The sequence below is a fragment of the Opisthocomus hoazin genome, chromosome 2 (genome assembly GCF_030867145.1).
Source record: "Opisthocomus hoazin isolate bOpiHoa1 chromosome 2, bOpiHoa1.hap1, whole genome shotgun sequence".
Lineage (NCBI taxonomy): Eukaryota > Metazoa > Chordata > Aves > Opisthocomiformes > Opisthocomidae > Opisthocomus > Opisthocomus hoazin.
The window spans coordinates 98,275,806-98,292,734 of NC_134415.1; the positions used below are offsets into that span (position 1 = coordinate 98,275,806).

Here is a 16,929-nt window from a genome sequence, read left to right on the forward strand (position 1 = left end):
GCATCAAAGTACATGCCATGATGGCAACCTCTCTCTCAGAACCAGGAACTCTCCCGCTAATCTTTAAGCATGCAGAGATCGTCCACCCCTTAAAGTGTGATATGCCAAGACATACGAGAGGTTCATCTTTACTGCCAAGGCATCACAGACCATCAAAAAACTAAAACACAAACAGGACTACATCATATAGCATCCAGGACATAAATAAACTTTTAATTTCGAGCTTCATTGTCATGGTGTTCTAAAGCCACAATCACAGAGAAGTAAAGGACTTATTTGGCTGAATGATACAAGAAGTGCAGGAAACAGAAAAATTTCAACTATACAGAGACAAATCTATCCCATCATGTTCTGAGTTTACAAAAAGCACAGGAAAGGAAAAGGACAGAATGAACTCCCTGTAAATGAGAACAAGACGATCAGGTGGCTTTTTTTCCCCCCCTTCCCCTCAGAAAAGGTCTAAGAACACATTTTTTGGCTGGAATACTTGGTCTTCTAGTCATGGTTCAAAGCATACACCTCCTTCTGTTGTCAGACTATCTGGAAGGGCTAAAAGTATACTGCAAAAGAAGGATGCAACACACAATATGCTTAGTGCAAAGTCTAATTATTTCCTGGGCTGGAAGAGTGGAGAGACTAACCCTGTTCTCTCCGGGCACAAAATGCGTAGCAGTGAGGTTGACCATCCCCATCTGTATCCATCCCCCAGCAGATGCTATGGAAAGGACCTGCACAAATACAACCTGTACAGAAGTAAGACACTACGACTTCAGTAAACGAGAAGGCTGTGGGTCTCACCAATGGAGAGTCCTCTCACCATTTCAGTATGATAGGAACACTAGGAAAATCATCAAACTTATTTTAATAGGAATACTTTCCAGTAGTGTACCAACCTTGCTCAGGTTACACCAGCGGTGTGACCCCGCACACAGCAATTGTGTGTGAAGGCCATTCGTAATGGCAAAGCAATCAGTTCTTGTCGTCATGACGAGGCTAGTCTAACTGCCAGGTCAAGGTTGCTTAATTTCTGGAGCCTGATTTGCAGCAGATAGGCAACTGTCATCCTACACCTTGGAGCACTCCAGTCACCTCAAACCTTCACTTCAGGGCAGATTTAATTTCTCATGCAATACAGCCAGCACTCTGGCTGTAATCCAATTATAGTAAATGGCTTCAGAAGCGTATCCAGAGACAATTTCACTTGCTAATCGCCAAAAAGTAGGCTAACACAGTGCTTCCCTTGATGTATTTCTTCTGTCCTCACAGACTTTACTGAACACCTCCAGAAGGCCAAGGCATAAGGTCTCACAGGCATAGTGATTCTGATTTATCAGAACATTCCAGTTCTTCTTGTAGCATGATTTGACAAATGCCTTGAAGTAGTGTCCCCAGAAGGTTGAGCTACAAATCAGTCCTGATTGCAGTAGGGGGATCATGGCAATGTATTCCATATATTCTGGTAGTCTACAAACGAAGTGAGTTTCCTTCCAAGGGAGGACTACTGCCCTCTTAATCTTTACAAGAATTTTCTTATTGTGTTTACAACTGTAAACACACACCACAGAACTCTCTCCTCTGATACTCTCAAGAATTTCTTCTGTTGTCCTAAGTAGAATCTACTATTTTAAAAATATCTTGTAAAATGGTTCCCTGAGAAAGGACAGGGATGAAGGAACAAGGTATTCAGACATCAAGCAGAGAGTTATATACGTGATGGTGTCCATGATTTACTCTGTTGCGAATTTGAGGGCCTCAGGCAGGGCTCCACAGAGACTGCGTTTGACTGTTGACTTTCTAGATTGGTCATTAGCACTGTCACATTGACTGTTTTTGCCAAGATAGATGAGACAACAGGCACGCTATGGTGTGTTGCCACTCAGTGGAAACATCATTTTTACTTCGGCTGCTTTCAAGAACTGCAGTAGATAAAACAGCAAAACTGCAGAACTACATCAAAAAATAGAACAGATGGGTGTTAAGGCTATTCTTACGCCATCCTAGAGTCACCAAGACTTAAAATTTGTACTTTGTATTAGCCCACGGCAGGTCCAACCTCTCAAATGGCAAGAACCTCCTAGAAGCCTACACCACTTAGTTCTGCACCTATTAGCCAGCACAACTGTTGCAAAACCACTGCAGCATTTAGTGAATGGGAAATTAAGTTGTCAGCTATAGTATGTCTTATAAATGACAAAAGGTTGAATGTCACATCTGAAAACAGACTGAAGATGTGTGCAGCACACAATCTATTTTCACACTTTAGATCCCTGAAAGTCAAGGCCATATATGAAGCCTTACAGACTTCTCACCAGTTATACAGATCTTGAAAATTAAGTATAGAACAATGGAGCATTTTCCTGGGACAATCTCTTGGTAAGATTCTCTCAAGTAATAAAGTATATTCGATAGGATTATTGCCAAGTTAATCTCATTCTAAGACAAACTCCTATAATAGGTCAAATGATTGATACTATCGCTTATTCATAGCAACATGAGTAAGGTCTGCCAGGTATTTATTCTCTGAACTTTTCCCCAGGGAAAGAAGAATGAACAGTGGAGTACTGCAGCAGATGGTTTAGAGGTATATCAGAACCCCCCCCCCTCCCCGCTCTGTGAAGCCTCAAACTGCATTTACATAAAAAATAACTGTATCACAGGTTGTTTTTTTTTTCTTTTTCTTCTTTCTAATTAGTGACTCAAGGGGCACATCTGCACAAAGCTCAGAAAAATACAGTGCAGAAAACCATAACAATAGGCATACCAGTTTAACAAATATAACATTTCCAACAAAACACAATGCATATTGAAAGGTTAAGAGGATAAACAAACAGCGGTAGCTCCTGAGAATGCTCTCCCAGCATTGCATGGTCTGCACCTCAACTTGCTGAAATGTAGGAGATGCCTTTATATATAACAGTACTTAGAGTATTTTTATTCCTTTGCTTAGTTCAGTTGTCTTTGAATTTATGTACATTTTTAGCATTCAGAACATCCCAGAAAAAGGAGCATGAAAATAACAGATGCACATAAATTCACACCGCTCTTGATGCATCAACTGAGACACAGAGCATGTTAACACCATTCACAACACAAGGAATATAAAGTGATTCTACCTCCAGAAAGGAGCTAATAATTCCACACAGCGCTTTACTACTCTGCATAGACACGACAACTCCAGACAGCAAAAGCTGGGTGGCTGGATCTCAGTTTCTTCATTTAGCTACGCACGTACAAAATATCTTGTTTGCTTTTATTTTTTTTAAGCAGCTTTTGGTTTTGCCAATTTCAGATTCCATGGTAGTTCATTTTTAATTTTCAACAATGGCACGGCCTTGCATAGTCTGAATCCAAAGAGTTACAATGCTCAGGAAAAGTACAGTGTCTTGATACTAAATATGATCTGACTGTTGAGCCTTACGTAAACTAACAGGAGCTTTGGGATTTGGCCTGACAGTGATCTGCAAGGCGCTAAGCACAAAAACCCAAACAGTATTAACCATGGAAACTGTGATAATAACTTGTACTGGAAAAGCAATGTAGCCTGGTAATTTTAAAGAAAGATAACATCAGAAAGGGAGCTACAGAAAGAGCCAAGGGAAAAATACAGCTTCATTCTAGATCAATCTCATTCAATCTACAATGTTTTACAATAACTCTTTCTATTAATTCACATCTGGGAGCACAGTAAAGTAGAAACTGTCTAGTTGGATTAAATCAAAGTTTTTTCTAGTCAAGTATGTGACTACAGTTGTGGCAACAACAGATGCCTACAGAAAAGTATAACAGGGCAGCCAGTGGCTTTCCCAGACTTCAGCATCTTGGAGCTCAAGAACTTTCAGACACATAGTTGTGTCTGACTCACTTCATGGATTTTTATTCAATCAACTTTCTAATTAATTTTCAGACTGTTTAAATACTGTGTCAGAGCGTTCAAACTGTAATCACGTAATAGAATTAGCCCTTTCTATCCTTTTCAAACTTGCTATCAAGATAGGTTTGATGCTCTAGTTTGCACACTGAAGAGTAAAATAAAGAAGTAAATCCCTATTAATCTTTTCTGTTCCACTCATGATTGTATAAAGTACAGAGTAAGACATAATTCATCTCAGTTGTGCCTTTTTCAAATTGAATTCAACATTGTCACACTTTAATTGGAAGATGCCCAGTGCTCTTGATTACTCTTGACACCTCCTCTGAACCTTTTCCAGTACTATTAGATCCACTTTGAGATGTGGAAACCAAAACAGTACACATTATTCAAGATGATACAATATGGTTTCATTAATAATAGTGACATTAACATGCTTTTTCTTTGTTCCCTGTTCTCTTTCTAATCATTCCTAAATTTCATTTGTTTATTTGACTGGTACTTAACAGTGAGTGTATGTTTTCATTGATCTGTAATTCCAAGACCACTTTCCTCAACAGTAATAGATAGTCCAGAGTCCAGCACGAAATACATAATGTTTGCTTTGTTTTTACTCCTACTCTGCATCACTCTACTATTACTTTCTTTGAGTTTTACATGCCAATTTATGATTGAGTCCCTCAATGCTGCAAAGCCTTCGAACATCTTTGCAGCCTGCTCTCCATTTTTCTTCCACATACAATTTAGCATCAGCAGTCAATATTGTTACTTTAACTCACCTCTTTGTTAACATTATATATCTACCTCAAATTTTTAAGAAAACAGAATTTGAGACAGAAACAGTAAGTAAAAAAAAAGATAGTTTCATAATTCTGTATCCTGTTAATTACAGATTTTGAACCTGACAGTTGAAGTGAAACTATACTTCTTTCAGTACTTAGAAATCTGGATCATTACAAAATAAACCAAACTCTCTGAAATTAATAAAATGTTGCATAAATGTGAAAGCAGCTTGTCAATCAATAAAACATAATATCGAAATTCTGAGCCTCTTGCAGCCACAGCTGCCTTTAAAAGTCATACTTGTTTGTGGCACTGAAAGAACAGAAACTGGAAGCACATGATGAAAAAGAACCTAAATCGACAGAGTTGAGGGCTGGGGACTTAAATCATGACACTAAAGATACCACTGAAATAAAAAAAAAAAAAAAAGAAAAAAATCAATGAAGTGCACTAATACATGTATCTGCAGAGTTTCATTCATTTATATATTAACTGGCTTTCATGAATATGCAAAAAACCCACTATTTCTTTCAACTGTTGCCATGCAACAGAGAAAAAAAAAAATCACAAGCAGCCAAACGATTGGAAACTCCAGAAACAAGCTGTTCCTCAATGTGACGAGTGCTGTCTTCTATACTGAAGAAGCTAGATATTACGCTAGTAGACTTCCTCTAATACAGGTAACTAGCTCTGAACTCAATAAATGTGTAAAATTGCCTTAATTCACTCACTAACATTCTGAAATAAAGTGAAACTTCTCTCGAGTACACAGGTAGGCTGCCATGCTTTCTTAGCCATGGCTTATTCCCATGTCTTTGCTTAGAAGTCAGTGGTGTTTATCTCAAAGCTCTACCAAATGGCCTGTTGAGATCACAAGAACTCTTTTCTAGGCTTGCAGGCCACAAACTGCACAGTGGAATAAGTGGCTTCCTTTGGCTCTGTATAGCCACCCCCTTCTAGAAAAAAAGAAAAAAACCAAGACAATAAGCGCACCTGCAGAGAATACTGTTGGTCTGAGTGGCTTTTTCAGTGTGCTACAAAACCACAGCAGTGCATGTAAGAGAAGTTCATTTTGTAACAGAAGTGTTATATCCTCCCATTTCTGTATATAACCACAGATAGGCCACTGACATAATGAACACTTCCCATGAGTCAAGTTATATAACAATATACAGAAACGTACCTTTTCGCCAGGAAGACCAGCAACCCCATCCTGTCCTTTCGCACCTATTTCACCCTACAAAAAAAAATAGTCAGTTAGCAGTTCTAAAGACATCTGAAGTTAACAACTACTCAGGTCATATCTGATTCAACAGAACAGCATCTTTTACCATCTTTTTGTCATGCTTAGTAATGTAACCACCGTGGAGGAGGATGCCTTACATGTAACACTGAAATCAGACAAAATAAATACTCTTTAAGCCACCTATAATGTCAATTAAGACCTCATCTGACAAATACTTGCACATGCACATTTCCATAAAAAGCAAGTATACTGATTTTAAGGGAATTCACTGCAACAGTAGAGTGAAGCCAAGTGGGTCCATTATCACTGGGTTGAGTGTGTTCTGCGCTGAGAAAGCTCAACACATAATACAGATTTCTTTGGTCTAAAAGTAATGTGCCCACAATATTTTTAAGAGACACTATTTAAACTCAGTTCCTCTTTCCCTCCCTGTTATCCCCTCAGAGTAACCAAACCCCCAACCATAAGCAATCTATAAGAAAATTTTAGTTTTAAGAGAAAAATGACCAACTGATCAGGAGAGGTATGGACGATCCCAGGAGCTGCAAATTGGAGGATGAGTCTTAAAACTGACTGAAGAAAACATCAAATGCAGAAATATTGATTAAAATGTCAAGTATAAGGGTTACAAAGACTAAAATAAAAATCAGGTGGATGCTACAGGAATATAATGAAAGCACTGAGACCATATTATAGTCGTCATTTAAAAACAAAACAAAACATTAGTTTTGCCTCCTTGTACCGAGGTGAGAACGTTCTCTAGCAAACAGGAAATACTGCAGCTTTTCTTTGAGTAATCCAATTCTTTATGAAGAAAACATCACTGGTTTGAAAAGAATTAACTATCAAATTGTTCTGTGAGAGAAAAGGTTGCATGAAGAAGCAGAAGAGCCACATTTACACAAATAACTGGTTCCCAAAATAGGTTGTAAACCTAGGTTTGGAGCCCAAATCTAAAACTGCAAACCCAAAAGCACCTGCTGAGGAATTAGTGCCCAAGATCTCTAAACTCACAAAATGCTAACTTTTTAAATAGCAAGATCCTGGAAACTTCTAATTCTGATATTCAGCATATGCAGAAACTTCTCAGTATTCAGCAAAGTTCATCAGTTCAGTCAATAAACCCACTCTGCACAATCAAATATCAGTTTCTCACGATATTCCCAAATGGGATATACACACAGTGCTGCAATGACTTCTTTTTCTTCTGTTGCATATAGGACAGGAGATGCTTAACAGCGTAGCAGAAAGGCTTTGTCTAGGCCACAGAACGTCCATGTTCTGTGCCCTCCACAGCCTACGAGTGCTCCCAGCCTGTGCTCCTGCTTGCCTGGATCCCCAGTGCTTCCCAGCATACTGGTGGTATGGGATCTAAAGTTGTTCCAGAGTTCACAAGAGGAACATTAGGAACTGCACAAGCGAACCGGATCCCAGCAGCCCAGTGTCTTTCCCGAGAGCAAGACCAGGTTTCTATCCAGATGGCCGTTCCTGCATTTTATGTGAGACTGTCCCCACATAAAGTGCATAACCATTTCTTAAATTACAACCTAAGTCTCTCCATTAGGTTTATAGTGATTTTAACTAATGTAGTTATGGTACAATACCATCAGCTAGGTATCCCAGAACTCAGTATCAGAATCCCAAAGCTGCTGTAAAGCTTTATAAAAAAAAATCCAAAAAAAACCAAACCACAAAAAACCCCCACCAAAACCAAAAATCTGAGAGAGCTTCATAGACACAATACTGTAGTACTGTTATCTTTTCAGTGTAAACATAATACCTCTGTCCCGAAATGCAGTTATTAACCTTTCTGAAGTTAAGAAACTAGCAGTAAGACTGCTAAGAAGCAGCACATAACAACGGTATTTGCTGTATCCCAGAAGAGCCATTATAGAACATTTAGTCCCTGGTAAAGGAAGGATTCAGACTATCTGCTTTTCCTCAGCTTTCCCTCCAGGCTGGCATGCGGCAGCTGCTGACTCAGCACACTGTACTCCAAGGTGCTTAAGTCTCCTTATGCTCTACCCAGGGAGTCTACAGATTGGATCCAGAGCTCTGGGTGGCAGTCTCAGTTAACTTCTAAGAGTTCAGTATTTCTGTCTCTAGCTTCAAGGAACAAAAGAAAAAAAAAAAAGCCAACTCACCAAAAATAAACCAAACCCCAAAATGCTACAGATCAGGTTTCCTCATTACCTTTTTTTAAAAGCAGCATGGTATGTCCTAATGACTGTCACCATCATTTTGAAGTACATTGTCATACCCTATACTATTGTTGTTGCTTCTTTCCTACCATAAAATGTATCTACTTTCCTTGCCCCCTGTTTTAATGTCTTAACAACTATTCACAGAAATCATCATAAAATAACTGCATGTGTGCAGCCTGGCTCAAAACTCCTTTGTTTGTAGCAGGTGAGCTAAGCAAATCAATCAAAACGAGCAACTCCTGGGTGCAGAGTACTATTCCAGCCATAAGTTTAAACTGCTGCTCAGCAGCAACGACATTCTGGAGGAGAGAATGAGCCATCTCCTATGCCCTTTTTATTCCAACATTGGAATGGTCCTTAGCTCTGCCTCAAAAGTAGACCAAAATCCTGTGCATGCAAATAGCACGAACCTGCTGGCACGATGAGAGGTAAAGCAGCAGGACTGGCCCCTGGTTACCTTACCTAATCCCCTACAGAGTGACTCCCTTATCTATGCACACTCTGTTCCCTTATGCCACTTGCCAGTACTTTAATAGACCAGAAAGACTTTGTTACATTCAGCAGTGTATTTTTATATACTGTGTAGTCTAAAATTACACAGCCTGCTACACACCAGGAGGCTTTTAGCACGTATGACTTACTGGCCAATTAACTAAGGCATGTTTACACTTCTTCCACTAACCGCAGACAGACTCCCCACCTTGAAGACCATTATTTTCCACTGCAGATTAAATCATAAAGTTATGCTTCTATCTTTTAATTGTGATTTTAATAACCATAGTCTAAAAGGTTCTAGTTTTTCATGCTTATATTCAATGAGTTTAAAGACCAGATACCGTAGGTTGTACAACCTGTAACAGTATTCACACAGGCAGCATGACAGAATCAAGAAAAGAAAAATAGAGCAAATATATTTTTAAGGGGTTATTGGCACATTTTTTTGTTTAATAGCATTTTCCTTTTCTTCTGCAGATCTCAAAGTCCTTCACAAAAGTGAAAAAGCATCCTTTTATCTTTTTTACATAGTAGATGCCAAAAGTACAGAAATGAGATGAAAAAACAGGGTTCCTGACCATCAGGCCTATATCTACCCCTAAATAAGTCTCTTTTATGCCTCAGCAAGATTATTCCAACTCCCAACACACACTGCAATTGAGCTTTTTAAGTTTATGTAAATAAATTAGTAAGAATTGGAAGAAAGAATTGCATTTTCTTAGAACTACCAAAGCCAACAGAAGTATACGCTGCCAGAAGACCATAGGCTGGTGAACATTATACGTACAACGCTGGCATTTATAGGTTGCGAGGTACACTCAGTGTAACAACGTTCAAAGGTAGCACTGTGAGCTTGAAGTCTACTGCTAGGATTTTCTGCTAAGGGTACCAGTGAAAATTCTTTTCAACTGCGCACAAGATATTTCTTGAATAGAATATTTAATCCATAGCACATTTTTCAGAAGGTTATCTCTTCCAAAGAATAGGATGGCTACTATATTTTTGATAATGTTTATTCTGGTAAACACATAAGCAGACAGGGTGGAAATACAGCAGGCTGAAATGAAGAAAAAAAAAAGGCTTTTGTCAACTTTCGGTAAAGCCAGGCCAAACTAAATTCTTAAAAACAGACTGCAGACAGCAAATATGATTCTTTGCAATGATACCAATCAGCCTTCTATCTGAAGTGGAAACAATTTTGCACATCTGAGACCACCTGCAGTATTATACTTGTGATCATTTTTTTACATTAATGATTCAGTAAGTTTCAAAAGCACTTGACCTTTACCTCTTCGCACCATGCAGCCTTTATTCAATACACCTCTTGAAGAACTAGAAATGATACGCTACTAGCAGACACAAAATACAGTACCATGATTCCTATACCACACATTACAATTGAAGAGTTATATACAGCAAAGATAGCCTAAAGCCAAAGGTGGTGGTAGAATAACAGTGATAATTATTTAAGTGAACAAATTACAGTCCTTTCTCATATAAAGCCAAAACCACTCTTTTAAGAAAATGTTTTATTTAAATACTTTATTTTGTCTCTTAAATTGCAAATCTATTCAAAATATATTTACATTGTGATACAGAGTGGGATTAACTTGACACTTTAATATTTAATCTAGAAAACATAATCTACAAGGAATCTTGAGAGGTGGAAAATCTTCTTGTCAGGGTTCTGTACTAGTCAGGTGCAGACGATGATTTTAATACCAAGACAAAAGCAAATGCACTTAATAAATAGAATGACATTAATGTGGCCTAGAGCACACACTGCTAGCATGTTGCATTACAACATTGGTCTTGTCTACCATGGGGACATATTAGTTCACATAAAATTAGTAACCTACATCAGCTGCCAAAACACTCCTTCACCAAAATCAGTTTTGGTGTTTTAAGATTTGATTAAGTAAATTAACTTCCCTGATTTTCATCTCTGCACAGTTATGTGCACCAATTGCATCAGAAATGTCCAGGTAAGAAAGTGTGTATTATTATCAAGAAAGAAATACCAGCACACTCTGAAGACAGCTGTTCCCAGCAGACAGTGTACTGGCAGGGTTTCCAAAAGTGATGAAGTGGAAGGTGAAAGAGGTAATGTAGAGAACTCATCTTATATACTAGATGCACCTCCTGTATGATTAACGTTGGAGGTAGTCCCTCTAAGAAATGATGTACGCTAGAATTTAAAACTTAGATATACAGACAGGTAAACAGTTCTCATGATTATAAAATGGTGATAGAAGTATTTAGACCGGGGTGGGGGGGATCTCATTAGGAACTTCTAGTTGATGAATACAATAAATTCAAATGCAGAGAATTTGCCAAGGGTGAGAAAGAAAACTCATCCCAAAGGCAGCATCACTCCAGGGTTTGCTTGGCATTGGGGGAGAAGCAGGGAGTGCATAGCCCAGGAAGCATCACCCTCATAACTCCCAGTAGAAGCCCCAGCTGTGCACTGACCAGGCAGTGCAGGGGCTCAGCCTCGGGCTGAGCTGGGTGTCACTGGTTTAACCCCTGCACCGGGGCCAGTGACTGCTGCTTCCCCGGCTCCAGCTTCAGCTCTGGGGTGGCCCCACTGGGGACAGGGTGCCACCCCCCAACCCTCTGAGCACCTCAGAGTGCTGAGGACTCACTGCCACCCTCTCCACTCCTTAAACTGCCATCCTCAGAACTGAGATGAATGCTGGAATGGTGAATACAATAACATAAAAAGAGGTATATACTTAAGACTCTTTTAAAGAAAACCAACTGTATTACTAATGATGATTTTCCTTACTAATTTGGTAACTTGGACTATTAGATGGTTAAAACATCAAGTAGGACTACCAACAAATTCCTGTCTCCATAGGCATGGAGTGTTCCCTTTTGCCCACTGTAAGACTTTCAGCCTACCAAGTATACTGGCAACTCCTGACTTTGTCATCACTAACAGCCACTTGTATTTTGCGCAGATTTTTTCTTTTTCATGCATTCCAGCTTCTAGGTCCGTATCAATAACCTCTGCAACAAAAATCGGACCAGAAAGGAACCATTCTCAAGGCTGTGTAACACAATAGACATGCCTTAGGTGGGATCAGGTGGACCTGGGTTCTAAGAGGGATGACAGAGAAGGAGGAATGCAAGACTAACAAGAAAAACAGACAGAAAGAGCAGTCACACACCTCATTTGTTCTTCCTGAGTTCTTTTTTCTTATCATTCTATTACAAATATTTTTCTAGTGCAACATTATATTGCACAAACCTATCTCTACCCATCCTAAAATAGCTTGTTAAACGTCTTTTTCCTTAAGTAAAATTTAATTAATGAAGCTCACTTGAATAGCAATAACTTTCTCCATGTTGTGCTTCAACAGGCACTCTAATGCTTGAAAGCACTCTCCCTCTGGCTTTTTGCTCCCTGCCGTACTTGCAGCATTAACCAATGACCTATTAACACAGCTTGGAACGGTTTAATATGATATCAAAATACTTAGTTCCCTTTGGATTTCAATGTAAAATCTTTCATGGGCCCTAAGTTTGCTTAAAAGAAATAAAAATAAAAAAAAATAACATACAGTTACTTTTTTTAGCCTCTTTGGTAGAGAAAATTAGTTTGTGTATTCACTATATATGTAATCATTCCAATTACTGTGATCCACTTTCTGCCTTTCTGAAGAATTTCTGCATATTGAGGACAAAACAGGACCTTCACATTGTGATCAAAAGACATTTCCTAACAACGAATATATTTGTAAGAGTCCGAGTAGCTATATGCCATGCTGAAGTAGTAGAGATTGCTTCCAAAACAGAAAACACAGTAAATTCCTCACTCAGCAGAAGGGGAAACCTAGCTCTACAGAACAGATATCAAAATGTGTTAAATCACAGGAGACTTCCACCTGACCTGTGACCACTTGAAACTTGTGAAATACACTGTGCTAAGAATCAAGCTACCGTGACAGTAACACAGTATTCAGGGATAACCTAAATCGTACACCTGACTGCTCCTGCCTCTCAGTTCTCTTCCAATGGGAAAAAGCTATCAGGCAGTCCAAAAATGGGTTTCAAGTGCAGAGGTCAGTAAGCAGCAAAGAAAGTTGGTCCTGGTGACTTTTTGAGTCTTAATTAATGAGACATTAAAGAAAAGAAGGTTGTCCCTTGCTGCAGATAGCTGCAGAAGCTGGTCTCCCAGCAAACCCCGTAGAGCAAACATCCCTGGATCCGAGTTTGCACAGGAAACAAAAGGGACAGGGACTACTGCCCTTGGCGCAGTTTCTGCTACAGAGTAAGGGGTGTATGGTACAAAACTGAGCAGTCTGGTCATTCAAGGAGGCACTCTTGAAACTGAGCAGCTTCTTCACCTGCGAAGCACCAGAGATAATACTACTATTATTGAGTGAAGAACTGTCCTCATAACATCCTCACGAAGCCCTAACGGAAGGCGAGGCACGCGGATAGGAAGGTCATTCACACAAATGGAATAATTTTGATCAGTGGTGCTCTTGTACATTCAGATGGACAGCTTACCAGAGATGCATCAATATTTGCATGAATGCTTGTTCCAGTGAAAATACAGAACTTTAGTCATTTGGGCCCACAACGCACCTTGGCTCAGACCCGTTCGGAGGTACAAAGATGAGCCAAGGGTACAGTACTGCCAAGAGTACTGCCAAGTGTACAGGAATGAAGTGCAAACAGGCTAATAATTAAATTCAAAATGCCTAAATATGGCTTATCAGGTATCATACTTTGTACTGGTGATAGCTTAGATACAGGCAAAACAGAGTCTGATCTTAGGGCACAACTATGTTAGACTGAAAAGAGCAGCAATTTTGGGAGGCCTCTATATAGCCTAACATGAATTTATGTACGTAGAGACTTTTTGCCAATCCCATAGCAACAGAAAGTCATGTAAATTCAGTCATACAATTAATTACAGTGGATGGGAAATTGGAATAAGACAATGTAAAATAAACAATACAGAGTGTTGTGCTCAACAAGAGATAATATCAACGGATACAGAAATTTCCTAGGAAAGAAGCTAAAAATTAACTTTAACTTGTTTTCTCTTGGATGCTGCCATGGCAAGGACACTTAAATATAGTTAGTTGGATGCTAATAATAATATGCTTTGGAAGCAGAACAAAATAATAAAATGAGGAGCTGAGCACCAGCAAAGTGAGAAATAGGCTGAAGAATCATCAGACAACTCACAGAAATGCCATTTTTTTGTGACTGGCCAGCAAAGTCGTCAAGAACCTGCCTTTTTCATGTATAACATATTACAAAACACCCAAACACAGTCTGTCACTCTCCTTTACATAATTTGGCAATAAATCATGTATCCTGCTTGTCTGGAAGGGTCTGGGGTCTTGCCGCCCCTCTGCCTCTAATTATTGATGTAACAAGGCCATCATTGAGAACAAGTGTTACTGAAAACTTGCATAACTGCAGAAGCAAAGAAAAAACGGTACTAAAACCTCAGAGAATATGTCATTCAACCGCATCATGCTAGGCACTATGCAAGGCAGTACACGTTTGCTCCCAAAGGTCAACAGTGAGACTACCCTTTCAATCACAGCAGTAATGTGCCCTCGACCCACTCCCAAACAATAACAAAAAAAGCCCACTCCAAAGCTAGGAAGTAGCAAGTACTGGTCAATTATAAGGAAGGTTCTAATTAAGCAGCTTTCTAGCTTTTTGCTGTACTACCTTTGACTTTAACTTGCCGATTCATTGAATTTTGTGAATTGACATTCACAAATGTCCATTTACTATCATAAGGCTAAGCTGCTGGATGCACATAATCCTGCTCAGGCTGTAAATATTCAGTGAAGTATCAGAGTGGCTGGTGATAAACAAATCAAATTTGGATTTATTGGTAGTAGGCCACTACCCAAAAAAACCCCTATTTGTATAAATCTTGAAAGATTTATTTTTCATGAATGTCAAGCGTAACAGTTTTCAGTTTTACACCTAAAACAAAAATTTTCTACTTTGTAATTACCAGTCATGTCAGACACGGCCTCATGCAATTTGTTATCGGTGATGCACAGAAGTTGAAATGGTTCATTGACTGTTGGATGGTTTTTGAATCAACGGAATGAGGGTTTCTTTATAAAACAAACACGAGAACAAAACTGGGTGACCACAGGCACCCACATACTTTATTTAGAGGTACTATGCTTAGTATGGTAAATATTGCTAAATGGCTGTGAGATGGAATGGTAAAAAAACCCAGACTTCTGAAGTCTCCTTTCTCATCTCAGTAGCAGTAATAATCTAAATGGATCACGTCAGGAGCAGAAGAGCAGTTTCCCAAACAAATGCGAGGAAACTATGTTACTAACAAGGCTACCCCTAACACTGACAATTCTTCTATATACTCAGACCTAGGATGAGCTAAAATTCATTATTAAATTTGGAAACTGCCAGCAGTCCCTGTAGGTTCAGATGGGCTATAGAAACCAACATGCCTGAACTCTTTTTTTTTCACCTAGGAAAATGATAAAGCTGGTATCAAAAGTGAAATATATATCGGAGGGGAGGAGTTGGGGGGGGAAGACACCAGCAAAGAATTTAAATTTACTTAATTTCAACTGACTGTGGGGATAAAGCCCCTCAGAACTGGACCCATTTCAGCCAGGTACTGCAGTCCTAGGAACAGCGCTGTCCTAGGAACAGCAGGCTGTCTTCACAAACTATTTCAGATCGCGTATTAAACAGTGTGTGGTGAGGGAGGATGCTGGGTTAGGAAACCTCCATCTTAACCAGATCTGGATTAGGACAATCCAGGTATCACTGCATTCCCACTGTCTTTCTGGCTTATTTGCAAATGCTTATTCAAGTTGCCCCCTCTATTAGCACACAAAAAACACATTCCTAGACATGTTCTAATCCAGTATCCTCCAACCAAAATTAGGGAATGGAGTGTGAAGCAAAAACATCTGATATGCTGGCCTTCATTATTAGGAAATCCCCAAGCTAAATAACACAAGAATGTCATGGTAAGCATTACAGAACAAAAAACCAGAATAGGCCCAAGGCAAGCAGCACCGACTGGCCTGTTCTAGGGGCTTGCCAGTGCCAGGTCCCCCTCTCTTCACGATTTCAGATTTCAGGTAAGAGTGATGTCAAAGAGTACACAGTGCTGAGGTCATATGGGTGAATTCATACCCTTCTACTGAAGACTGCAAGGATGAATCCACCGCACTGGATCCTGACCATCTGCAGTGATGTACACACATGATATGGGAAAGCCCTTGTCACAGATGACATACGCGACTTTTTTTTTTTTTTTTTTTTTTTTTTTTTGATAAAGGGAACAGGCAATAGGACATGCTGACAGGGCTGGGGAGGCCTTGTGCTTCCCAGGCAGGTAAACTGTGCTCCATGGAGTTGATGAAGGGACCCCAAAGTGAGACAGCTGTAGGCTGCCCGGCAGGAAGCCCATGCACAGAACCAGAGACTGACTGATAAAGGATTTAACCTGTGACAGGGAGATTGCTTTAAGGAATAACAAAATCCTTAAAGTTTCTATTTAAGAAAGATAAGCCAAAGATAAAGATTTGAAAGAGAGAATTCAACTGATATTTTACCTTTTCACCTTTATGTCCTTTCTGGCCTGGCAAACCAGCTACTCCTGGCAATCCAGCTTCTCCCTGATTTTAAAAGAAATCAAAAATCAGCAAAGAAGCTGATCCAAAATATGTGTTTGGTTTAGTTTCCTTGCCTTTATCACAAAAGCCTAACAAAGCAAACAACTCAGAATAAATACAGCGCAATACCCAGGAGAAAGTTTCTTTAAAAAGCATTATGTAGAAAATAATTTATTCTCAGGTAAAAAGATTTACACTAAATATAATGCCTAGATGTAATTCTCACTTTTACCATGGATGTTTTTTTGTGTGTGTATTCAAACAACTAAACCTTACAGACCCCTGCAACTCTAAGTTAAACTAAACTTAAAATGCACTGTTTCTTAACTGGGAAATACAACTACATACCAGTATGACATTTTTCATAACTAGAAAAAAAAAACAACCCAACTTTTAATTTATTTTAATACTTTGCAGGATTAAACAGCATGATGCACTAAAAAGCAGTAGGAAAACCTCGTACTTTATTTGGAAAGCAGTGGCATCTCTCTCTAGATTCTTGCTGCATTCCTGGAAGGGTGTATATTTTGCTAGCATGAGCAGTCACTGGTGCTGAAGTTGTAGCAAGTAGCCTCTCCTCTCGTGGGCACTAAAATAAAAAGAAGATTTTCTGATTTTTGGTCTGCTTTGGTTAATAGATAAATACCATCCAAACAGTATTTTAAGATACTTTCTGTTTTAATA

At 39.2% G+C, this 16,929-nt stretch overlaps 1 protein-coding gene across 4 annotated transcripts in view; it reads right to left on the reverse strand.

Annotated features, from left to right (window-relative positions):
- Window positions 1-16,929, reverse strand: part of COL19A1 (collagen type XIX alpha 1 chain) — a 214,630-nt gene that overhangs the window by 157,477 nt on the left and 40,224 nt on the right. For all 4 annotated transcript variants that reach the window (XM_075414584.1, XM_075414582.1, XM_075414583.1 and 1 more), the window contains 3 exons: window positions 16,709-16,834; window positions 16,186-16,248; window positions 5,835-5,888 (listed from right to left, as the gene is read on the reverse strand). In XM_075414584.1, the coding sequence (XP_075270699.1) occupies window positions 5,835-5,888; window positions 16,186-16,248; window positions 16,709-16,834 (243 nt within the window). The remainder of the gene's footprint in view (window positions 1-5,834; window positions 5,889-16,185; window positions 16,249-16,708; window positions 16,835-16,929) is intronic.